This window comes from Xenopus laevis, chromosome 3L (assembly GCF_017654675.1).
Source record: "Xenopus laevis strain J_2021 chromosome 3L, Xenopus_laevis_v10.1, whole genome shotgun sequence".
Lineage (NCBI taxonomy): Eukaryota > Metazoa > Chordata > Amphibia > Anura > Pipidae > Xenopus > Xenopus laevis.
This window is the reverse complement of record NC_054375.1, coordinates 154978832-155003527: the sequence shown is the minus strand read 5'-3', so window position 1 is coordinate 155003527 and position 24696 is coordinate 154978832. Positions and strand designations below refer to the sequence as shown.

At 39.4% G+C, this 24696-nt stretch overlaps 2 protein-coding genes across 2 annotated transcripts; both read right to left on the bottom strand.

Moving 5' to 3' along the window:
* Positions 1 to 1663: 1663 nt before the first annotated feature.
* LOC108710440 (extracellular calcium-sensing receptor) lies at positions 1664 to 5525 on the bottom strand. Its single transcript, XM_018251578.1, has 5 exons — positions 5093 to 5525; positions 3911 to 4732; positions 3597 to 3824; positions 2651 to 2774; positions 1664 to 2580 (listed from the first exon to the last, which is right to left on the bottom strand). The coding sequence occupies exons 1-5, from the start codon at positions 5357 to 5359 to the stop codon at positions 1664 to 1666; spliced, it is 2358 nt and encodes a 785-aa protein (XP_018107067.1). The 5' UTR covers positions 5360 to 5525.
* A 6908-nt stretch (positions 5526 to 12433) lies between these two features.
* LOC108710439 (extracellular calcium-sensing receptor) lies at positions 12434 to 24628 on the bottom strand. Its single transcript, XM_041585679.1, has 6 exons — positions 24495 to 24628; positions 19017 to 19308; positions 14844 to 15665; positions 14536 to 14760; positions 13435 to 13558; positions 12434 to 13344 (listed from the first exon to the last, which is right to left on the bottom strand). Exons 1-6 carry the CDS (start codon positions 24626 to 24628, stop codon positions 12434 to 12436), a joined length of 2508 nt encoding a protein of 835 aa, XP_041441613.1.
* Between the last annotated feature and the right edge of the window lie 68 nt (positions 24629 to 24696).

The following is a 24696-nucleotide window of genomic DNA, read 5'->3' as shown; positions in this document are numbered from 1 at the left end:
ATCAGTGCAGCCCTGTAACATGCATTTATTAGATGTGTTTTCAAGTGCTCTAGCAACTGTAGCTTACCAGCAAAAAACTATGTTACACCTTTATTTATATGCAAATTCCACCTCATATGATCTGGAAGAGACACAACTGTAGTCACCTAAAGATTCTCTCATAGCAGTTATTTTTTAAGAGAGCAAAAGCTCTCCTAGATTCATCTGAAAGTGCAACTTGATTTTCAGGTTAAAATTGGGATGAATATTTATTTGTTGTATTACATATTCTTGGAACTAAGGCTAAATTTACCAATGTTTCCCTTTGTCTGTATTGATTACCCTAACCCAGGGGTGCCCAAGAGGTAGATCAGGATCTACCAGTAGACCTTTAGCTGGTGATCAGTAGACCTTAAGACACTATCAACAAAAAAATTGTCTTAATCACCCTCCTGTTTCATGCTTTTCATTCAGATATATATTATGTGAAGGTTTCATAAGATATAGTTGTTAGCAATATAAATGTTCTCATAAATAAATATTTAAGTAATATGTTCCGTGGAACAGAATGCTAACAATGTTTTATGGATGTAGATCATAATGGGACATCATCATTAAACATAGACCTTGCATTAGTATAGTAAGGGCACTCCTGCCCTAACCAAAGGTTGGACCTTCAAAGTGGACCTTGGCAATGAGGTTGAACATTCAAAAGGAACTTCAGAGAGAAGAAGAGATAAATATGGTGGATAAAGAGATTGATTTCTCTTCATTCTAGAGGTCTCAATAAGGACTACAACTTGTATTTGTATCTATAAAGGATGTCTTTTATAGTTGTTATATCATATTATTAAGGCAATATAAAGTGAACTGAATGTTTATGATCTATATAGTGGAACCCTTCACTGAGAATAAGGAATGATGAAGTTATGTCACTTCCTGCGATGGACAATTAAATAACATTTTACTGGAAGATGATGGTAACCTTTACACACATGGCTTAAGAAATGTGTGAAATGTTGTTGTGATGGTTTATATATATAATACACTTTAAATGTAAATGCGAGTGCTGTCCAAGTGATTAAATAATATAAATAATATATATATATATATATATATATATATATATATATATATATATATATATATATATATATATATATATATATATATATATATATGAAAAAGGTTTTATTGAAAATAACACAGCATAGGACTAATGTTTCAGCCCTGTCCAGGGCCTTTTTCACTTTGAAAAAGGCCCTGGACAGGGCTGAAACGTTAGTCCTATGCTGTGTTATTTTCAATAAAACCTTTTTCATATTTTTAAGCCCTGAGAGTGCTGATCTTTTTTGGATGGATGGAGATATTATATTGATCGTGCACCCAGGCAAACAAACAAATCAGTCCAATGAGTATCAGCACTCTTAGGCCAAAATATATAAATGGGGTGCACGGTTGAAATATCTATATATCCATGAATATCAGAGAATCGGCACACCCATGTAAAAATTGTTCATCTCTTTATTTATCATATCATAATCCAACGTTTTGGTCCTCATGACCTATTTTTAGATAGGTGTGCCGATTCTCTGAGATATATATAAATAAAATGTGTGTTACATGTGCTTGGAGAATGCTAAAGTTCATAAGAAATGTAACTAATTATTACGTGAACAAATAATCAGTAATTTTTATGGCCTCTGTCTTTAACTATTAAATGTTTTTTGGAGTTCTGGTTGGGTCTGAACAATATAATGAAACATTTTGGCACAAAGATACAGATCACCACAGCCCAACTGGAAGATAAAATGGCAAAGACCTCCATTGCCACAGTATACATGCCCCGTGCACTGAGATAGGCTGGGATAAAGGACACCCAGACACTGAGGAAAGCCAACATACTGAATGTGATAAATTTGGCTTCATTGAAACTGTCAGGTAGGCGTCTGGCCAGAAAAGCAACCGTGAAACTGATGGTGGCCAAGAGTCCAAGATATCCCAGCATGCACCAGAAAGCAGTAGATGATCCTTCATTGCAATTAAGTATTATCAGGCCTGGTTTGGTGTCAGTGTCAAGTTCATCGAAGGGAGGAGAGAAGATCAGCCACACTGTGCACACACATAACTGAATTAAAGCACAAAACGCAACGAGGCTGTAGGACAACTTTACCCCTGTCCATTTTCTTAACCTGCTGCCTGGTTTAGTTGCATTAAAGGCAATGACAACAGTGGTGGTTTTGGCCAGAACACAGGAGATACAAAGAGCAAAAACCATCCCAAATGCCACCTGACGCAGAAGACACTTTCCTGGTTGTGGGTAACCAATGAACCCTAAAGAGCAAAGGAAACAGAGGAACAAGGAGAGCAGGAGAAGGCAACTAAGGGAATAGTTGTTGGCTCTCACAATTGGTGTTTTTTTGAAAAAATAAAAGACTCCAAGAACAACAAGAGGGATTAGAGAAGAGAAACTAGCAATGGCAGCTAAGATGTAACCCAAAGGTTCTTCATAGGAAAGAAACTCTGTAGCTCTTGGTAAGCATCTGTCCTGTTGTAGATTGGGCCAAGTGTCCCAGGAACATGGATGACATTCCACAGCATCTGGAAAACAACACTGATATTTATTCTGTTTATTAACAGCAGTTGTATTTTTAGCAGCATAGTAAAGTACCTGTTATGTTTGAAATCTGTCCTTGGGGGCATCGGACGCACTCATAGCAACAAAGGGGTTTTCCAGGTACAATCACTTTCCTAAATCCTGAGGGGCAGCTTGGGCTGCACTTGGAAATAGGGGCCTATGAAAATTATATTGGGGAATTAATCTACATACAAAATATATATATATATATATATATATATATATATATATATATATATATATATATATATATATATATATATATATATAGTGCATATTTATAGTATATATATATATATATATATAGCACATGCTTTCAAACTTTTGATTAAAGTGCATCTTCAATGCTTGAGATTTAGGTAGGCCCTCAAGTGGTTGAAGCAGTTCAAAATGCACAGAGAATTGTGTATAAAATTGTGTACCAAATATTTTAGCTACAAAAATTCATAGCTTTTCAGGGATAAATTCATGACACTGTAGCCCCAGCAATATTTAAGACTAGCATTTTAAGTCACAGTGATCAGCAATATATGACATAGTGACCCCCGTATTTCATGATTTATTGACCACAGCAATATATAACACAGTGACTACAGTATTCTGTGATCCCCCAGCAAAATATGACACAGTCATGTACCAGAAAGAAGAGCGGTTGGGGACAGAGTTAGGAAGAAACCTGAGGATGGATTGATCCAGATAAATCAACTGTAAATAAACTACAGCAGGGTCCAATAATTCATAAAACAGGACAACAGTTGGCCAAATGGTGAACAGTTACTGTATATATAATTTATTCTGTGTTGGTGTTCATATAGGTATATTAGAACCTTACTACTAAGTTTGATATTTTATAATACAGAGAATAAAGCAATGGTTGGAGACCTTTAAACATCTGCAATACTATCCCTTGCATGATTTCTGGTCATACTTCATATCACCATAGTAGGGTGAATATAGGTAATGAGTTTTCTTGTCATACCTGGCTATTTCCGTTGGTCCAAATGATAGAGTCTCGCTCTACATTCAGAGTCTTCCCATTTGCAGCATTCAAGTCATAGCTTCCAACAAGAACCTGATCCATGTTTCCCCTGCCACTTGCACGCCAATTCACAATGTCATAGATGGCTGGAGGGTTTCCCGTTGCATCAAAAAATACTTGACCCCCATCTTTGGTCTTGAAGTTCACATTTTTTATGTAGTGGAGAAGCTGGGAAAGGCAAAGCAGTGCAGTCAATAAAAAGTCATCATGAGCAAGGAATAAATTAAAGTAAATGTAAAAGAGAAGTCACTTACCTGCCAAGGTTGTAATGATGAGATGTTAGCACAGGACCCATTTAGGAATGGTCCAAATCCAGGTATACATTGATGCAAGTTATGTAGGGCCTGTGCCATTGCATAAACAGCAGTGTAAACATTGAGAGATCCTCTGTGAACTTCTTCAACCACTAGGCTCTCAACATTTTCTTTTCCAGTACATGCATGGATGGTAACATTGTCAGTGAGTTTATCTACATTATTCTGGTTGAGCCACTTACATGAGAAAGCCTCCTCCCAGAATTCATTTACAAATGAATCATGGACATCTCTAAAAGGATGGAGACTCTTGAGGTACTTTGTGAATTCTGGGAGTTGTCCACCATGGATTGAAAAACCAATGGCACCCACCAACACCACCTGGAATCTTTCATCAGATAGTAGAGCAGAATTTGCCCAACCTTCACTGCCTACCCAGATAGTCCCAGTGACATTTTGTCTTATTAGTTCTTCAAGAACAATAACGAAATCAGAATCAGATGATATCACAACCACAACTTTTGCAGATGCCTCTCTAATGACCTGGGCAAGACGAGGAGCATTTCTATTTGGCAGACCAGTCAGAATGTTCTCAATAAAAGCAAAACAACCACCAGACATCAGTACCTCTTGCTTCACCATTTGAATTCCAAATTGGCCATAGTCATCATCATTGGCCAGGAGGCCGACCCAAGTCCAACCAAAATAAGAGACCAGCTCTGCCAAGCCTCTCATCTGGAATTCATCACTAGGTACGGTACGGAAAAAGGAAGGAAACTCATTGCGATTGTTCAGAACAGGACTTGTTGCAAAGTAACTGATCTGTTTGAATGCAGTTAACAGAGAATTAAAGTTAATTGTGTTTATTGTTGTTACTGATAATGACAAAATAACCTAGCATATCATTGTTTACTTCATCCCATGTACGTATCAAATTGTGGAAGTTCAGAGGACTCTGAACTAATTTGTGGTCAAAATGAGAAAAATCTACAGTCTGTCCATTGAGGTCTTTTTTTTTACTCTGTTTAATTTACTATATATATACAGTATGGGTATTTTTACTGCATATTATTTAGCAAAATAATTTTTATGTTCTTTAGCCAATGGCCTCAAAGACGGACTTTTAGTAGAAGAGATTAGAGCCTGTATAAAATATAATAGATTTAAATATTCCTAATTTACCTGTGGATATCGGTACAGTCCTAACATTTCTGCCATGAGAATGGAGCGGGTGGACCCACAGTCCCCAATTATACCAGCAAGTGGTGCCTCTTGATGACAGTGATAATTCAGGGTGATTTCTTGCCCTCCTGACAACATCCAAAGTGCCCCTTGTGCTGATCTACGCACAGTAATACAGGTATCAAAGATACGGTAGCCCAGTGTAATGTTGGGAAGAATATCTGGTTCTGCATTGATCTCATCCACAGCAAATATTAGGGCATGCATGCTATGATAATACTCAATTGCATACCTAGAAAGATGATAAAGGATATGGTTCAAAATGTTGTGTCAACTTGACACTAGACCCCACCAGTTTCTTGATACCGCCAGCCCATAAACCCTTATCTCTAATCCCTTGCATGTCTGATTAGTTACTAGGTCCAGGGGCAGTTTGGATACATAAACCTCTGTAGTCACTCCTGACTTGAGTTTCAGATACCTCTAACTATAAACTGCCTTCAGAGTGTTCCCCTGTTCCCTCCTCTCCAGTGTCATTGGTGATCTCCTATCACCGCCTCCAAGGATGTTGGTCCTGCCCTATCCTGGCCCCTCCAGTGATATAATGTCACTACCCCACCCATCACTGGCAGATCAGGCACAGGTTTTAAAATATTTGCAAACCATTGGGCTGAGTTAGGGTGGGCCAAGTTTGGACAGGGTCAGATTTTTACCTTTATAGGCTATGGAGCACATACTCCCCCCCCTCTCTCCACTCAATTATCCTATGCTATAGGATTCCCTAGCAACCAGGCAATGGTGTGAAAGACATACTGGAAGTATAGTAGGAAAGTACTTGAAAAGTAAAGATAAGAAATAAAGAAAAAGAGATAAAGAAAATATAAATCTAGGCTGCTCATCTTAAATATTCACCCTAAATCTCTAATTGATCTTCATGCTGGGCCATCCTAACTCATAGCAAGAGAGATAAGAGAGATAAACATTTTAAAAACATTGGTGCTATAATTCCAGGGGTTCTCATGGCCCAAATAAGCACTAGCCTCAAATTTCATCTTGACTGGCCTCTACACTGGACCCCTTAGCTCATAACAAGGTTACAGATATATAGAAACATTGGGGTAACAGTCACCCTGCTATAGTTCCAGGGGTACCCAGGGCACAAATAATCACTCACCTCAAATCTCCCCCTAACTGACCTTCAGACTGGGCCCCCTTAGCTCATTACAAGGTTACAGATATATAGAAACATTGGGGTGTCACCCTGCTATAGTTCCAGTGGTACCCAGGGCACAAATAATCACTCACCCCAAATCTCCCCCTAACTGACCTTCAGACTGGGTCCTCTTAGCTCATAACAAGGTTACAGATATATAGAAACATTGGGGTGTCACCCTGCTATAGTTCCAGGGGTACCCAGGGTACAAATGGATTTTCACACAGAAATCTGCTCCATGTATGCGCTCAAGGATTGGATGGAAGTGCATTGGTTTTTCTATGCCTGCATGAAAAAAACCCCTGTGTACCATTAGCTTTAGCTAATAACAAGGTTATGGATCATGTATTTGGGTTCACCATACCTTAAGTATACAAAACAACATGTAAACATCAAATAAACCCAATAGGATTGTTTTGCCACTAATATGAATTTATTCAGTTTTATTATCATCATGTACCAGGTACATCATATTATAGAAAATAAATGTATTTATTAATGTATTCCTGATCCAGATACAAAAAAAAATCCCTGTTACCTTTCTACAGCTGACTCCAGCTGGTAAATCGGTAATGACCTGACTCTGCTGTTTACTATATATTTTACTGTATCTGATGTTTTTCTAAGGTGCGGGTGTGACACTCACTAGGAGATATTACATGTAAAGGATATCTGCATAGAATGCATCTTCTATATTCCACAAAATGCCCCACTGTCTCTGGTTTGAGTCACCTAGATACTGTTTAAACTGTGCCTTTGATGGAAATAGAAAATGAAGTCTTTGTGCCTAGTTCTTTAGCCTGGCCTGGAACGTTTACATACTGTAGTTTATTAGTTGCCTTTCAATATTACAGGTGCTTTCCGGAACCAGTTAATATATTCTGAGATTATCCCATTGCTGGTGTCAGTGACCCATCCCTTTGATAGTTCCATCCCATGTTACTTACATCTGACATTGGAGTTCTGGGGGTTTGTTCATGAAATCAATGTCCACGTAGACTCTGTCCAGATGAACTGGAAATGTCCCCCCTATAATTATATCTCCTGGGAGGCTCATGTGGCCACTAAGGTTCTCATTGGGCAGGTTGCAGCCAGTGTTGACATCCAGACAAGAGGACAACTCTATAGCCATGATACACAGAAACCCTGCCTTTGATAAGCCAAACAGTCCAATGTGACACATCATCTTAATACATAGAATCATCTGCAACATGCAGGAAAGTGATTCTCTTACGCAGTTCATTGTCTCCCCACGGCCACAGTTCCAAGCAGTAGCACATGAACGCTGAGCGGAGCTTCTTCTGCTGGTTTTATACCATTGTACAGATAAGTAGGCCTGTGGGAAGTCAGGAATTACTTATGTTTAATTATTGATACTGCCCAGGGAATCTAAGCTAATACCAGATATAAATCTCTTGACTGTACAAGCTCAGTCCCAAAGGGCAAGGTGCTTTGCACATACCAACACCAGATCAGAGTATGGCCACCAAATGATAATAAAACATAAGTTGCAACACCACACTTTAAGCACTTCCCACTCTGCATTTTGCATCAGATAAAATATATATTACATGTGCCAAAGAACTAAGTATATACCCTCTCTGATATGAGCCTACAAATATAGAGCCTTCACATACTCTATAAGAGTGTCCATGTTTTGCATGTACATATAAAGATATTGATCTGTATTGCAGGGCACCATAACAGGCAGCTGCTATAAAAACCCGCCAGTTATCATCATCATTTATTTATATAGCGCTGTCAAGATACGCAGTGCTTTACTGCAGTTATAGCAAACAGGGAATAAATGGTGGATAACAGACAAGGATTACAGAGTACAATAGGGTTAGAAGGACCTAGAGATTAGAGTTTACAAACTAAAAGGTTAGGGTACAATTGAGACATTAGGATTGTATAAACACTTTGTCATTTTTGATACAGCAATGATTAATTAAGGTACATCGAATAGGCCTCTTTAAACAGATGGGTCTTTAAGGAGCGCTTGAAAGTTTGGAAAGAAGGAGAAAGTCTGACAGCTTGTGGCAGAGAGTTCCAGAGAAAAGCAGAAGCCTGAGAGAAGTCTTGTAGGTGAGAATGGGCAGAAGTGATGAGAGGAGAAGTGAGGCGAAGATCAGAAGCAGAGCGTAGGTTTCGTGAAGGAGTGTATTTGGAGATTAGAGATGAAATATAGGGAGGGGTTTCATTATTAAAGGCCTTGAATGTGAGTGTAAGTAATTTGAATTTGATTCTAGAAGAGATTGGGAGCCAGTGAAGGGACATACATATGGGAGCAGCTGATGTTGAGCGGCGAGCTAGATGAATGAGTCTAGCGGCCGCGTTTAGAACAGATTGGAGTTGTGAAAGGTGACTTGTTGGAATACCTGTGAGGAGTAAGTTGCAGTAATCAAGGCGGGAGATGATGAGAGACTGAATCAGTGTTTTAGTTGATTCTGAACTGAGATAGGGTCGTATTTGAGCAATGTTGCGCAGTTGAATACGGCAAGATTTTGCAAGTGTTTGAATGTGTGGTGAAAAAGACAGATGAGAGTCTAAGATAACTCCTAGGCAGCGTGCCTGTGTGGTGGAATGAAAGGTGGTGTTGTTTACGGTGAGTGATATCTGAGGGACAGGGGAAGATCTTGGAGGAAATATAATGAGTTCTGTTTTAGAAAGGTTCAGTTTCAGGTGGCGCTGTGACATCCAGGAGGAGACAGCAGAGAGACAGTCTGTGACTTGGGAAAGGACAGAATTAGAAAGATCAGGTCGATTAGTGGTGTTAGTATTTTCAGAGTGTTCCATCCAGCAGACTATGTCAGCCCAACGCTATTTTGGGAGAGATACGTTTTCTCTCAATACCATGTCAGATTAGCTTGTGTTTTCCAGAAAAGATGCAGGTTGTCCCAAAAATTTTGCATTGTGATTAACAATATAGAGGGGGATCTGTAATAGAAGTGGAAGAAGCTAAAACTGTAGGACTGTAGCTATCCAGCAGTAAAACATATGGGACATAGTGGTTGAAAGCTAAGGTGGTTGAGGATCCCTGTGGGATATTATTATTATTGTACATCAAGTTAGAGAAGAATAGCTAAAAGTTGAATCTGTATAATGAAGGTTTTGAGTTCTCCATGTTATACAGGAAAGTACAATGGAACATCTATTGTGTCTCTTAATCACGGACATCTTAGGAGGCATAAAGAACTTTGTGTGATACTGTACCTCTTTTATATGTTAACTTAGGAAGATTATATTCTGTTGGAAGTCTCTATTCACTAAATTCCATATGGTGCCTGGTAAGCTAACCCAACACTCTTCTTCTTCAGTGTATCATAGAACCACCTCATATTTCCTCCCTGACTATCATTTTGTTAAGAAGTTAACTCTTAACAAAGCCCCCGGCAGCTCACGCTCCACTGAAAAAATGGGCAAATGCGGCCGAACGGAGGGGGGCAGGGCCCGGCTGTGCGTCACGCACCAGGGCCCGCCCCCCTCAAGTGGCGCTACTGACAAGGCTATTGTGATACTAAAATCTATAGTTAGTGTATGAGTATATATAGTTTATGTGGAGTGGTCAGTGTGCTGGATTCTGGGTTTCATTTGGAGGGGTTAAATTTGATGGACTTTGATCTTTTTCAACCCAATCTAACTATGTAACTATGTAACATTTTGCTTACCCCTTTGGCAGTAAACAAATATAAACGTTATATAAAACATAAGGAAAAGAAAGTGGGAATCTAATGCACAATGCACTCATACTCATACAGTAGGGGAGACAGAGATGGGTTCCAGTTGAAAAGGATAGTGTATGTGCCAAAGAATCAACAATTTTACACTAATGCTTTTCTCAGAGTTGTTTTGAGTAATATCAAAATCTTGTTCTAATTCTTTGTGTTCTCCTGGAACCCATATGTGGACATGCTACACAAGAGATGTGTGATTAAGAGGCATGATAGTTTGGTAGTTTTCAATTTTCAAATCAACCCTTTGCACTGCTCTTTTATCTATTAATGTTAGCAGAGCATTTTCATGTGTACTTCCAAGCATGTTGCCTGTTAGGGTCATCCATAAGTACAAGAAGGGATTGTTCTGCTCTACCATATTGGTGGACAGACCATTTATTTATAGGTCGAGTACATACAGAATTAGTTAATGATTATGCTTTAAGGTGGGTTAGGGTGGTTTCCCACCATAACCAATTAGAAAAGAGTATTCAGATTCAGAAATAACAAGTATTCAATGACCGTTAACCTAGTCCTGTGTAATGGGACCAACCTTGAACAGAGGCATAAGTTGTTTGTTTAAGCTGATAGAAAAGGATGGTGCTTAGTGTCATGCTGACATACAATGTGGTTTCTGGTAATAGAGAAAAGACTTAGCTTAAAGTGGTATACAACCATGTATTAGATATGATATACCGTATATACTCGAGTATAAGCCGAGTTTTTCAGCATCCAAAATGTGCTGAAAAAGTCTACCTCGGCTTATACTCGAGTCAGCTGGCAGTAGCTGAGATTGCAGTCACTTTTAATCATTCCTATACCAACAGTTTGCTTGGGGAGAGACTGCAATATCACACAGTGCCCTCTGTTGGTTATATTAAAGAATAACAGTGCGCCCTCTGTTGGTTATATGAAAGAATAACAGTGACTGCAATATCACACAGCGCCATCTGTTGGTTATATGAAAGAATAACAGTGCGCCCTCTGTTGGTTATATGAAAGAATAACAGTGACTGCAATATCACACAGCACCCTCTGTTGGTTATATGAAAGAATAACAGTGACTGCAATATCACACAGCGCCCTCTGTTGGTTATATGAAAGAATAACAGTGCGCCCTCTGTTGGTTATATGAAAGATTAACAGTGACTGCAATATAACACAGTGCCCTCTGTTGGTTTTCTGAAGGATTAACAGTGATGGCAATATCACACAGCGACCTCTGTTGGTTATACAAAAGCTTAACAGTGATGGCAATATCACACAGCACCCTCTGCACATGGTAGTGGGACAGTGGGACAATGCACACAGTAATCCATTTGGCAATTCTCTGTCACCATCAACTTTGCAAAGAAGTCCGGTTGATCGCTGGGGGGTCGCTTTGGCGGAATGTGCGCTGCTGGGCTGTAGTTGTGTCTAGGCTTATACTCGAGTCAATAAGTTTCCCCAGTTTTCGTAGGTAAAATTAGGTACCTTGGCTTATACTCAGGTCGGCTTATACTCGAGTATATACGGTATGTGATTATAATAAAGGTCACCTTAACACTATTTTAGTGGTGACACCATTTAAGGTCCAATTTTCACAAATATTTGACACAGTATGGCCCATTTACACACGAAGGGGCAGGGTTAAAAAAATCATATGCACACATGCACAGGTTTTTGTGTTCCAAAATGGAGCTGCACTGAGGGAGGCATGAAGGCATTCATTCATTAAAACATGTAAGTTAGGGAGTGTGACCAGGGAAGATGCATTGATCTTGTTGATACTCATAACCAAAACAAATAAGTCTTGAAGTCGCCTTTTGGGAAGTAATTCCTTTACTGTTTCTAGTAGAATTAATCAAAGGCAACTGGACTACTGTGCTCAAAGTGGAAGTTGTGCAAGACTCACTGGTTATACTTAAACAACTGGTTTATTCGAGCTCCAACATGGCAACTATGTACATGCATTTCAAGAAGGAAGTCAAAAAAACAGAAATGAAGCTAGAACAGCACATCCACTAACAGAAAGAGTACATAGCAATAACATTTAGACAAGCAGCTCCCCCTAGTGGTACACAACACTCTCACTCTCGTCCATCCACGTTGGAGGTACCCTGTTACGCTATGGCCTTTTATTACCAGAAATCTGACCATACAGGGCAAAAGGTTTAAATTCCTGGGAATTCCTTACCACTCAGTTGAACTTGAGAAGCCACTCAGAAGAGTGGCAAAACTTTTTCAAGAAAAATTCTAAATGTCCAGTTGCCTTTGATCTAATTCTACAAGTTACTGTATATCCCGACCTGGATAAATGAGAGTTTTCATAGACATAGTTCCTAATCATCACTTGTGTATTGGAAGTAAAACAATTATGGTTTATGGCATAATTTTGATCTTTGTCAATATATAGTAAATTAGATGGATCATTTACTTTTGAACGCTACCTTTGCTCATTAGATGTTCTCTGGAGTTCATTCTGGGCCTGAACAATACAATGAAACATTTTGGTACAAAGATACAGATCACCACAGCCCACGTGGAAGACAAGATGGCAAAGACTTCCATTGCCACAGTATACATGCCCTTTGCACTGAGATAGGCTGGGATAAAGGACACCCAGACACTGAGGAAAGCCAACATACTGAATGTGATAAATTTGGCTTCATTGAAACTGTCAGGGAGTCGTCTGGCCAAGAAGGCAACAATGAAACTGATGGTGGCCAAGAGTCCAAGGTATCCCAGCATGCACCAGAAAGCAGTGAGTGACCCTTCATTGCAGTTAACAATGATGACTCCAGGTTTTGTGTCAGTGTCAAGTTCAGAAAAGGGAGGAGAGAATATTAACCAAAAGGCACAAAGGATAATTTGAAGAAAGGAACACAACACAATGACACAGTAGGACACCTTCACCCCTGTCCACTTTCTTAACCTGCTGCCTGGTTTAGTTGCATTAAAGGCAATGACAACAGTGATGGTTTTGGCCAGAACACAGGAGATACAGAGAGCAAAAACCATCCCAAATGCCACCTGGCGCAGAAGACAATTTTCAGGTTGTGGGTAACCAATGAACCATAAGGAGCAAAGGAAACAGAGGAACAGGGAGAGCAGGAGAAGGCAGCTGAGGGAATAGTTGTTGGCTCGGACTATTGGTGTTTTGTTGTAACTAATAAAAACAACTGAAATAAAAAGTGGAATAATCGAAGAGGTGCTGGCGATGGCTGCTAAGATGTAACCCAAAGGTTCTTCATAGGAAAGAAACTCTGTAGGTCTTGGTAAACATCTGTCCTGTTGTAGATTGGGCCATGTGTCCCAGGAACATGGAAGACATTCCACAGCATCTGAAGAACAATAATGATATATAATCTTTGTATGTATGTATGTTACATATTGTTCAATAATATACATAAACATTATTTAACATACTGTACCTGTTTGGTTTGAAATCTGTCCCTGAGGACACCGGGCACATTCATAGCAGCAAAGTGGATTTCCAGTAATTAAGACCTTCCTAAATCCTGAGGCACAGCTTGGGCTGCACATGGATTGAGGGACCTATAGAAACCAGAATTGGACAATGTGGAACCAGTGGTGACAGATACACCTGCTATAGTAATTTTGTTTATATAACCTGGTACTGTAAATAAAGTGTAAATAAGGAGTATCCTTTCCTCCAAGCAAATCACGGCTAGCTTTAGAATAAATTGTCAGTATTATAAATAAACTTCTAGTTTGTTGACCTTTCCTATGGGAACCCCCCCCCCACTATCTATTTATAATGATAACCATGATAATCCTCCCTCATAGTTTTTTTTAATTTCATTTCCATTTCCAATTTGGTTGCACATCTTTGTACATTCTTCGTAAGACCTGGAGCCCAAAACTGCACTGTGAGGCCTTACCAGGGACCTATAAAGAGGCAAAATTGGGCTTTCATCTCTCAAGTTAATGATCTTTAAGTGAAGAAAATAGGAGACTTTGGTCAATAGGGCAGTTTATGAGCAGGGCCCTAAAGCCATCTGAAGAGCATCTGAAATTAGCCCTTGGTGCATTCCATTGCCTTGAATAAGAAATGAAAAATAACATCATTAGTTGTGTCTTTCAGTCCAAAACAACTTGTTTTGCTTTCAAGTGAAGGTAACTTGGGTCAGTTAAAAATGCCAACTGGAAAACAACCCCATATGCCGTATGACAATTAAGATTTTCAATCATCTAGGTTATGGTATATCTAATATAAGCAATTCTAAAACAACTGGACTTGCTGAGTAATCATTATAGACTTTCACTACTCATCCGAGCAGCTTCTTAATTAAACCCCATATGCCATCATCCTTGATAATTTGCAAAATCTTGAGAGTACAAATTGTAAGTAACATAAAAAATGGCACTCTGTAAAGGTAAAGGAATTTAATATGCTCTCTGAAACAAGAGCTATAGACATCTACTGTATATTTTTCACTGGTTTTCTGATCTCAAAGTTAGTATAAGTGCTCCTTTTAGCCTCACCCAGCTGCTTGCTTCTTCTACCATACCTGAGTGTTGTTATTGGCCCATCTGATGACATCTCTTTCTATTTGCATTGAGTTCTCTGCAGCACTCAAGTCATAACTGCCAATGACAATCTGCTCCAGTGCTCCCTTGGCACTCACACGCCAGTTCACAATGTCATAGATAGCTGGAGGATTTCCTCTTGCATCAAAAAATACTTGAAGTCCACCTTTGGCCTTGAAGTTTACTTTTTTAGTATAGTAAAGAACCTGGGAACACAAAAATACAAAGGCCTGTATCACAATAATACAATAATGTTATTTAATTACTATAAAGAAAAGTTGATTCTCACATGCCAAGGGTGCAATGATGAGATATCCACACAGGTCCCATCATGGAATGGTCCATATCCAGAAGTACAATGAAACAATCCTTGCAGAGCCCAAGCCATTGCATAAACTGCATTGTAGACATTGAGAGATGCTCTATGAACTTCTTCAGTCATTAGGCTCTGTAGATTTTCAGTTCCTGTACAAACTTGAATGGAATCATTGGATATCAAATCTACTTTATTGTCATAGCTTAACCACTTACAAGAAAATGTTATTGCCCAGAATTCCCTTATGAAAATGTCGCTGAGATCTTTTGATGGGTGGAGATTCTTTAGATATCTAGTGAATTCTGGCATTCGGCCACCATGGATAGCAAAACCAATGCTACCTTTTAGCACCACCTGGAAAAGTTCATGAGATAGTAGAGCAGAATTTGCCCAGCCTTCACTGCCTATCCAGATATTTCCTGTTACATTTTGCCTCAGTGCCTCGTTTACCACAAGCACAAAATCAGAATCAGAGGCTATCACCACCACTACTTTTGCAGTTGACTCCCTTATGATCCGGACAACATGAGGAGCATTTCTGTTGGACTGTCCGAGTAAGATAGTCTCAATAAAAGCCACACAAACTCCGGAGTCTGTTAATTTTTCTCTCATCATCTGAATTCCAAATTGTCCATAGTCATCATCTGTAGCTAGAAGGCCAATCCAAGTCCAACCAAAATGAGAGACAAGCTCAGCCAACCCTCTCATTTGAAATTCATCACTAGGAATGGTACGGAAAAAAGTTGGAAATTGGTTCCGATTGCTAAGAACAGGGTTGGTGGCAAAATAACTGATCTGTAAAACAGAATGAGAAAATGTGAGCATGATTATAGTTATTAACATACAATTGGAGATATCTTTAATGTAAGGTTTTTGTGGAGGAAGCTCCCACCACACCACATGCAAATGGCACCCGTGAATATTTTGTAACTTGCTTTCCCTTTCAAGTTTTTTGCTTATTGAATCCACTGTTCTTTGATGTACAGTATATAAATACCAATACCCACTTTTTTGGTAACAGAATAACCCTCTTATACTGTTATTTTTAAATTTCCTAAATTGGAGTATGAGATTTATAGTTCAGTCACGGCCCAATCCACACTCACACTTCTGGCTCACAGATCTCAATTGTGATCATCATGTAGTCCCACTAATTGCAAGTGCAGGACTCCAAGCCACAACTGAGGTGCCAGCTTATAATCGTTATGTAACACAGTTCCCTTATTTTTGTCTCATTAAAAACATTGTTACTCACAGACAGGCTATTCACAGTATTAAACATCTATGTTGTCAGGGGACCTGCAGGTACTTTTTTCCACCCTGCGTGAGGTTCTGTGATGACCCATAAAAATATCCGAACTTTTCCTGATGCCACTTTTGTGTTTGATTTTTAATGTTTGGTAGTTATGAATCCATTGTTAAGTAGCATGACAAGTGTAAGTACCTTATAATGATGAACCTCTGGTTTCTAGGTGTTCACACAATGAGAGAAGAGTCCTTGGGACATCTGAAGAGAACAGCGGACCACCCAGTAGACGGGCAATATTCACAGTAGACAAGCATGATCTTAATGATAACTTCTTTCCACAAGTAATTGATGCAGAGGTCCCTTTCAGAGGTCCGTATGCCCAGAACGAGGACAAGAGGAGGACCGACCAACCCAGCTGGGAAGGGCTGACTAGACCAAGGTAAGTGAGCGGTTACCACTGGGGGCACATAGAGCAGACCTGACAGGGATACCGGTATAGACAAGTCCGTCGGGTTGTACTTGTCCTCTTGCAGAGAATACAAGTACGACCAACCCAGGAACAACACTCAGTCTATGGTAGGATTGGCTTGTAGGGTAACACAGGTCAGTAAAAGGTATTAGCACAGTCTTTAGCCAGAATAGTTTTGCAGGATACACAGTTTAAACAAGAAAAAAGGAAATATAGCCGGCTTTAATCCCTCATAAAAACTCCATTAAACATATTAAAAGCAGAACCATAAATTTCTATAGCCACAAAAGTCAATGTGGAACTACAGCTCACCCAATAGGAGAAGTGACCTGGGTGTTAAAACCCAGAGGTCCGACACCTTGGGATATATCAATACAAACTGGCAATTTTTACAATGAAGTCAGCCCATAACGCACTCACCAAGTCCGGTAGTTGGCCCGGCTGCCGTGACCCGATCCCGTAGCTTTAGGCGAAAACACACATCAATGAATGAACACGAACTCTTGCAGCCTATGTAGGGTTAATCCGGACTTCATATCCTTTGATCTAAAAACTTTTAACGTTTTACTCACATCTGTACCTACTGTATGATTACGTGTTAGGACGTGTGACTTTTAGCAGCATGGAATAAAGCTTCATTTTTACCTCACCGGCTGGCTGCAGGAGTGCGTGTTCATTCATTGATTAGGATACACAGTGTGGCAAGAGTTGTTAGCTCAGTCTTTTAAGCAGGAATAGTGTTGCAGAAATACAAACTGTTAGCAGGATGAGTGTTGCGGTTCAGTAAGCATGATAACACAGTCTTTTAGCAGGAGAAGTGTAGCATGAGATACAGTCCTGCAAGGGTTAATAGAACTCACAATGAACAGGAGAAAGCCGAGTTGTTACCAAGGAAGTCTGTCCAAGCAACTGAGCCAACAAGGAATAGAAGGAACTGAAGTCTGAGAACATACCGAGTCAAGCCTTGAAATCCATTCGGCCAAGCGAGGCACTGAAGGGGAAGATCGTTTGTCAAAGTCCAAAACCAAAGATTCATGGTGAAATGCTTCGGGGGACGCTAAGTATAACTGTCCGCCCTGTGCATTTGCAACCACTTAAAAGGCCAGAAGGACAGACCGCAAACTCCAGAACGGAGTGGCAATGCATAACATTTTGTGAGCTGTCGGCTCCCTCCTACCAACACCAGCGAGGGCTACCCAACATTCATTGTTTTTTTTCTTTTTATCCAATCACCCCATATTTCTCCACCCTCACTTGGTGACCTTTCACAATAGAATATACCACATTAAATAAAAACTTCCCAACATTTTTCGTGTCTGCTATTGGTTGTGGCAATTCACACCTATCCAAAACCTATTTACAGATAAATGTATATTTCCAGAATAGCGTGTACAGCTGTACTCCTCATTTAGACCACCCAGACATGTGTTAGAGGTAAGAAGACAACTTGTAGATATGGATCAGTATGTTTGACTTTATAGAGACCAAACAAATTATATCAATTGCAGCTTGCAGGAGACTTTACAGAGAGCCTTGGACTGGAAAAATATAAATAAATAAAAAATATAAAAAAAAAAAGTTTGAGTATATGTATTGTATGTTAAACATCTAATGGTTCAAACATTTTATACAATCCCCAAAGTTCCCAAAAGTTTAAGGTCACTCCATGAGTGCCCAATAATGTCTTGGATTGGGAGTGAGGCAGAAAAAGTGAGTCGCTATTGTGTCTCCGCCCATTCCTAGACACAATTTTGTCCTATGTTAAAGATACTAATGGTCCAAGACTCTTATTGGAAGTGAAGCAATATTGGTAACCCTTGATGTAGAGGGTCTGTACTCTTCTATCCCACACAAGGTGGGTTTGAAGGTGTGCAGGCTTTTGCTGGAGTCTAAAAAAATTTCAGGAACACTCGGAATTTTTTCTTGAATTATTGAAGTTTGTTTTAAACAATATGATTGAAAGCACTACATGCAAATTAGGGGGACGGCCATGGGAGCCACCTCTGCCCTTACCTATGAATGCCTGCATTTGGGATGATGGGAAGGGACTGATATCTATGATCATCAGGCTCATATGGACGAAGCATATGTGGTTCTCTGGTTAAGATTTGTGGATGACATCTTTATGATTTGGGAGGTGAGTATTGTTCAGGTAGAAAATGTAATCTTAGAGTTAAATCAAAACCCCTAGAGAAGATATCTTATATACCAAAAAAGCTAAGCTTCAAAATAGAGGATTTGCTTTATCATCCAATATCACCAACAATGGCTTGATGCAGAGGGAAATTTGAGGAATCATTGGGATTTGCTGAGATCATAGCCTAACCCTGGTACTTGGGAATGGACGTGTCGTTTATGACGGCACAATGTGCTAAAAAGTTAAAGGACCATTTGTGCAAAAGCCATTTTCAAAACTATATTCGCTTACTTGTGGGTATCTGTAGAGTCCCAAGAACTGGGCCATAAGAATTGATCGTGTGGAACCGGAGTCACCAATAATACCAGCAAGAGGAGCTCCTTTGTGGCAGTGATAATTGGGAGTTATTACTTGTCCTCCTGACAGTATCCAAAGAGTACCTTTTGCTGCTTCTTTTAAAGTAGTGCACGTATCGAAAATCTGGAAACCCAGTGTGATGTTAGGAAGGAGTTCAGGGTCTGCGTTAATCTCCTCCACAGCAAATATTAGAGCCTGCATGATCTGGTAATAACCAGTACCAAACCTGGGATGAAAGCACAGAATGGCAGCAAGTCAAAATGTTACTTAAAATATTTAGATATGGATGATATTTTGACTGATGATACATGTATCTTCTCAGGGAAACCTGTCTATCAAGCTCCCTGAAATCACTTTGTGTTATATGAGAAATGGAGCACACTACCTTTGTGAGGAGAATAAGGCTATAGCTGATCAGCTTCTGCTATTGGGAAATAGATGATGCTAAAATAGAAGAACCATTGAGACTGGGAAGATCATTAAGATGGAGAATGAGAAGAAGAAGGAGATGAAGAAGAAACATAATAAATAGAGCAGCTGTTGCATCTCTAATGTGTATATCCGTATATGTATTTATTTAATTAAAATTCACCATTATCTGTCTGAAAGCATAAGGGCAAAGACCTGCAAGTTTATTTATTTAAAACATAATCATAATAAATCATAATACTAATATTTTGTTTCTTCTATTCCAAAATTACTGTTTGTGTGCTCCTACCATATGTCAATGACATTGAGAGGCAGATTTATCAAGGGTCGAATTTTGAATTCAAATTTTGAATTTTTGAGTTTATTTTAGTGTAATTCGACTAGGGAATAGTCCAAATTTGATTCAAGTTTTTAAAAAAATGCGAATTTTCAAATTTACCATGTACGGTCCCTTTAAGAATTCGAATATGTCTATTCACCATTTAAAACCTGCCAGATTGGTGTTTTAGCCTATGGGGGGGCGTCTTACAATCAATTTGGAGTAGTTTGTTGAAAAAACTTGAATTAATTTAAATTTGAAATTGAAAAAATTAGATTTTTTAAATAAATTTTGATTTGTCTTTTTTTTTGAATTTCGAGAACTCGAAATTCAACCCTTAATAAATTTGCCCCTGAGAGTACATTCAGAGTTCTCTAGCATGTACTGTATAACCTCCAGCCTTTTGCCTTTATGTGGACACAGAACTCAGCGACTTCTAATATCCTTACAATTTATAGTAGGGGGTACATTATCCCTTATAACTCAGCCTGCAGCCTTGTGCCTTTATATGGTCACAGAACAACCCTCAGTGACTTCTAATATACTTATCATTTACAGTAGGGGGTACATTATCCCTTATAATACATGAGTGATACTCAGAGTTCTCTGTATAACTCAGCCTGCAGCCTTGTGCCTTTATATGGTCACAGAACAACCCCTCAGTGACTTCTAATATCCTTATCATTTACAGTAGGGGGTACATTATCCCTTATAATACATGAGTGATACTCAGAGTTCCCTGTATAACTCAGCCTGCAGTCTTGTGTCTTTATATGGTCACAGAACAACCCCTCAGTGACTTCTAATATCCTTATCATTTACAGTAGGGGGTACATTATCCCTTATAATACATGAGTGATACTCAGAGTTCCCTGTATAACTCAGCCTGCAGCCTTGTGCCTTTATATGGTCACAGAACAACCCCTCAGTGACTTCTAATATCCTTATCATTTACAGTAGGGGGTACATTAACCCTTATAATACATGAGTGATACTCAGAGTTCCCTGTATAACTCAGCCTGCAGCCTTGTGTCTTTATATGGTCACAGAACAACCCCTCAGTGACTTCTAATATCCTTATCATTTACAGTAGGGGGTACATTATCCCTTATAATACATGAGTGATACTCAGAGTTCCCTGTATAACTCAGCCTGCAGCCTTGTGTCTTTATATGGTCACAGAACAACCCCTCAGTGACTTCTAATATCCTTATCATTTACAGTAGGGGGTACATTATCCCTTATAATACATGAGTGATACTCCGAGTTCCCTGTATAACTCAGCCTGCAGCCTTGTGTCTTTATATGGTCACAGAACAACCCCTCAGTGACTTCTAATATCCTTATCATTTACAGTAGGGGGTACATTATCCCTTATAATACATGAGTGATACTTAGAGTTCCCTGTATAACTCAGCCTGCAGCCTTGTGTCTTTATATGGTCACAGAACAACCCCTCAGTAACTTCTAATATCCTTATCATTTACAGTAGGGGGTACATTATCCCTTATAATACATGAGTGATACTTAGAGTTCCCTGTATAACTCAGCCTGCAGCCTTGTGTCTTTATATGGTCACAGAACAACCCCTCAGTGACTTCTAATATCCTTATCATTTACAGTAGGGGGTACATTATCCCTTATAATACATGAGTGATACTCAGAGTTCCCTGTATAACTCAGCCTGCAGCCTTGTATCTTTATATGGTCACAGAACATCTCAGTGGCTTCAAACAATAACAATAGACTACAGAATTGTGTTACTTACATCTTACACTGTAGCTCTGAGGGTTTGCTATTAAAGTGGAGGTCATTGTAGACTCTGTCCAAATGAACTGGGAAGCTTCCCCCAATAATAACGTCTCCTGGGCGACTCATGGAGCCAGTAAGGTTTTCAATTGGCAGGTTGCATCCTATTGTGGAGTTGAAATATGCACACACTTCTTTAGAGAACCTACTTAAAATCCAGGCCAAACAGAGGATGAGCCAAGTGATTCTCCAGGATTTCCATCTGTTACAGAGAATCATTTCTAATATACAAACCAGTTACTTTTTTAGAAGTCCATAGTCTCACATGGGCACTGTCTCTGTAAGTGTAACATACACAGCTTCAGGATATCTACGCTATTTATATATATATATATGGAGTATGCTTTTGGGAACAAACTCATTAACGACGATTCATCAACTGCAATTTACATTAGTGCTGAATATCTCCTGAGTTTAGCCATTCCCCCAAGACAAATTTACAGAACTGAAAATAGTTTCAGAAGAAAAGAAGACAATGAAGGCTCTTGGTCATTTCTTAAATGGTAGCACTTTTATTTCCATATAAATGGTACACATTATGACTTTTACTCCCATCAGTATATATTGATAATACTGTATATGATTTAAGGTCACTATTAAATTGCCATGAGAGCCCAGTCTTAATTTCATGTGAGTCTAACCATCTCATGGCAAAGACGTGACTTTTTTGCATTAGTGGTGGCCATTGCTGGATTAGCCTGTTCTGTACTTCTTGCATTGAACGTGTTTACACCCAACAAATGGGACTAATTCCTGGATACTTTGTGGATTGTATACAATTACAGGTTGATGTGGCTTTTTATTTTAGTCATCTTAAGTTCTGTTAGTAGAAATCTTGGTTTCTAGAATATGGTTAGTTTCTTACAGAGGACATTTGGTTTGGTAATTTTTGTATAACCTGTTGCAATTTGCTCTATACTTGAGCTAGGTATTTGCTTGACCTTTTGTTTTGTTTAGTCTTCTATCAAAAATGGCATCTCCTGTTCTATTTCCTCAGCCCTTTGCCTATCTACACATCTGAAACTCTAAGGGGTAATATAATAACAGGTTTGGTGTTTGCTCCAGTTTCAACAACTTATGGAACCCAATTAGCAGGTAAAATTTACTTTCCCAAGCATCTGATTGGTTGCTATTGGTAACTAGACCTGGAGATTACGTATTTAGCACCTTTCCCCAATGTTTAGCGTGTTTACCCTTGTTGAACCTCAGATGCCAGCCCTGCCAGGTTGTCTGATATAACGTTGTCCTACTCTTATACCTACTCCTAGATTGGCAATGGTAATTATCTCTCCTCAGACTTTGCTTTTTCTACACGGGGGTTACCAAATTTTGTTAGTTGCTTTGTGACCCTTTCTCTCAGCTAAGCTCTCAGTAGAAAGTGTCTGGAGGAAAGGTGTTAATGTTGCACTGTAACTTTAGGTTCTGTGAAGAAAAGAAATGGTCGTCAATGGTTCTTAACCATGAACTGAAGTTTTACTCAACAAAAAGTACTTTCTTGGGACATTTAATGGTTGAGATAAATTTATGTGATGTGAGTTCACAGATGGGCACACACAGTGTAATTACACACCCAGCCTGATTGGAGATGAAAACAATGGGAATTTAATCTTTCCAAACAAGATAGACACCTAATTGAAATGGATCCCTCCAGTGGAAGCCTCTAAATACTGTATAGAGTCCCCTTTCCAGACTCTGGTCAATACACTAGGTAAATGTTTGCTGGAAAACGATAATTTCATGACATCTCTTTAGTAGAGCACAGGGCTGCTCTTGCTCACTAGACTTGACTATCTAATACCCTTGAGGTATCATATGACAGGGTACTGTCTCTGTGTGGTCCTCATTCACATGGTCCCTATACCATGGCTACAGTATGGTTATCTTAGAGATGATCTCAGACTTCTGAAAAGAGGCCTACCCCCACCTCAGACCCTCTGGCAGTTTCCTATCCTGCTATGATAGAGTCCAGAAAGAGATCCCTGTGTCCCCTCTGTTTATATAAACCATGGACAGGAACTGGTAAGACGGGTATAGCTGACAGATCAGCGACTTCCTCAGCAGTAGAGAAGAAACTTAACTGTTTTTCAATTTCAGCCTGTGAGACTTCATTTGAGACATATAGCTGCTCAGGCCAGGATGACAGAACATGCTAACATTGCTTTACCATATTAGATGTTCTCTAGAGTTTTTGATGAGTCTGAACAATACAATTAAACTTTTTTGGCACAAAGATAAAGTCCGTCACATCCCCAAACATCCCCAATGCCATGGTATACATGCACTGAGGCTGGGATAAAGGGCACACAGACACTGAGGAAAACAAACATACTACATGTGATACATGTGCTACAACAACAAAACTGGTTGAGGCCAATAGTCCAAGATATCCCAGCATGTTCTACATAACCTGCTTGACCCTTTGCAGTCTGGCTTTCGACCTGCACACTCCTCTGAGACTGCCTTATGTAGAGTTGTAAATGATCTCCAGACTGATAAGGCTGAAGGGCATTTCTCTATTCTCAATCTCCTGGACTTACAGTATCTTCTGCTTTTGATACTGTTAACCATTCTGTTCTAATGCATGTTCTCCATTCAATTGGTATCCGTGATCAAGCTGTTCAAGCTGCATCCTGGTTCTCTTCCTACCTTTCTGACCACTCCTTCTCTGTTCCTTTTGCAAACAACTTCTCTCCTCCTGTTCATCTTAATGTAGGGGTGCCTCAGGGTTCTGTACTAGGTCCTTTGTTGTTCTTCTTGTACACACTCTCTTTAGGAAACCTTATATCTTCATTTGGTCTTAAATATCACCAGTATGCCGATGACATTCAGATATATTTAGACACTCCCTCACTAACCTCTGACGTTCCAAACCCAGATAGCAGACTGCTTTGTAGCTATCTCTTCCTGCATGAATCAATGCCACCTCAAGCTCAACTTGGCCAAGACTGAGCTCATGGTATTTCCACCCAAACAGAGCCCTTCTCTTCATTTCACTATTACTAATAATGGCATGACTATTAACCCAGTTAACTTAGCACACTGCATAGGGTCCATCTT

What these genes read in the sequence shown, in the direction of transcription:
- LOC108710440 (XM_018251578.1), bottom strand. Translation starts at nt 5,359, where the DNA reads ATGCATGCCCTAATATTTGCTGTGGATGAGATCAATGCAGAACCAGAT. An exon ending in CATCATTACAACCTTGGCAG is followed by an intron (nt 3,825 to 3,910) that starts GTAAGTGACTTC and finishes TGCCTTTCCCAG; the next exon opens with CTTCTCCACTACATAAAAAA. An exon ending in GGACCAACGGAAATAGCCAG is followed by an intron (nt 2,775 to 3,596) that starts GTATGACAAGAA and finishes TAATTTTCATAG; the next exon opens with GCCCCTATTTCCAAGTGCAG.
- LOC108710439 (XM_041585679.1), bottom strand. Translation starts at nt 24,628, where the DNA reads ATGAAGAGAAGGGCTCTGTTTGGGTGGAAATACCATGAGCTCAGTCTT. An exon ending in CATCATTGCACCCTTGGCAT is followed by an intron (nt 14,761 to 14,843) that starts GTGAGAATCAAC and finishes TTGTGTTCCCAG; the next exon opens with GTTCTTTACTATACTAAAAA. An exon ending in ACAGATTTCAAACCAAACAG is followed by an intron (nt 13,345 to 13,434) that starts GTACAGTATGTT and finishes ATTGTTCTTCAG; the next exon opens with ATGCTGTGGAATGTCTTCCA.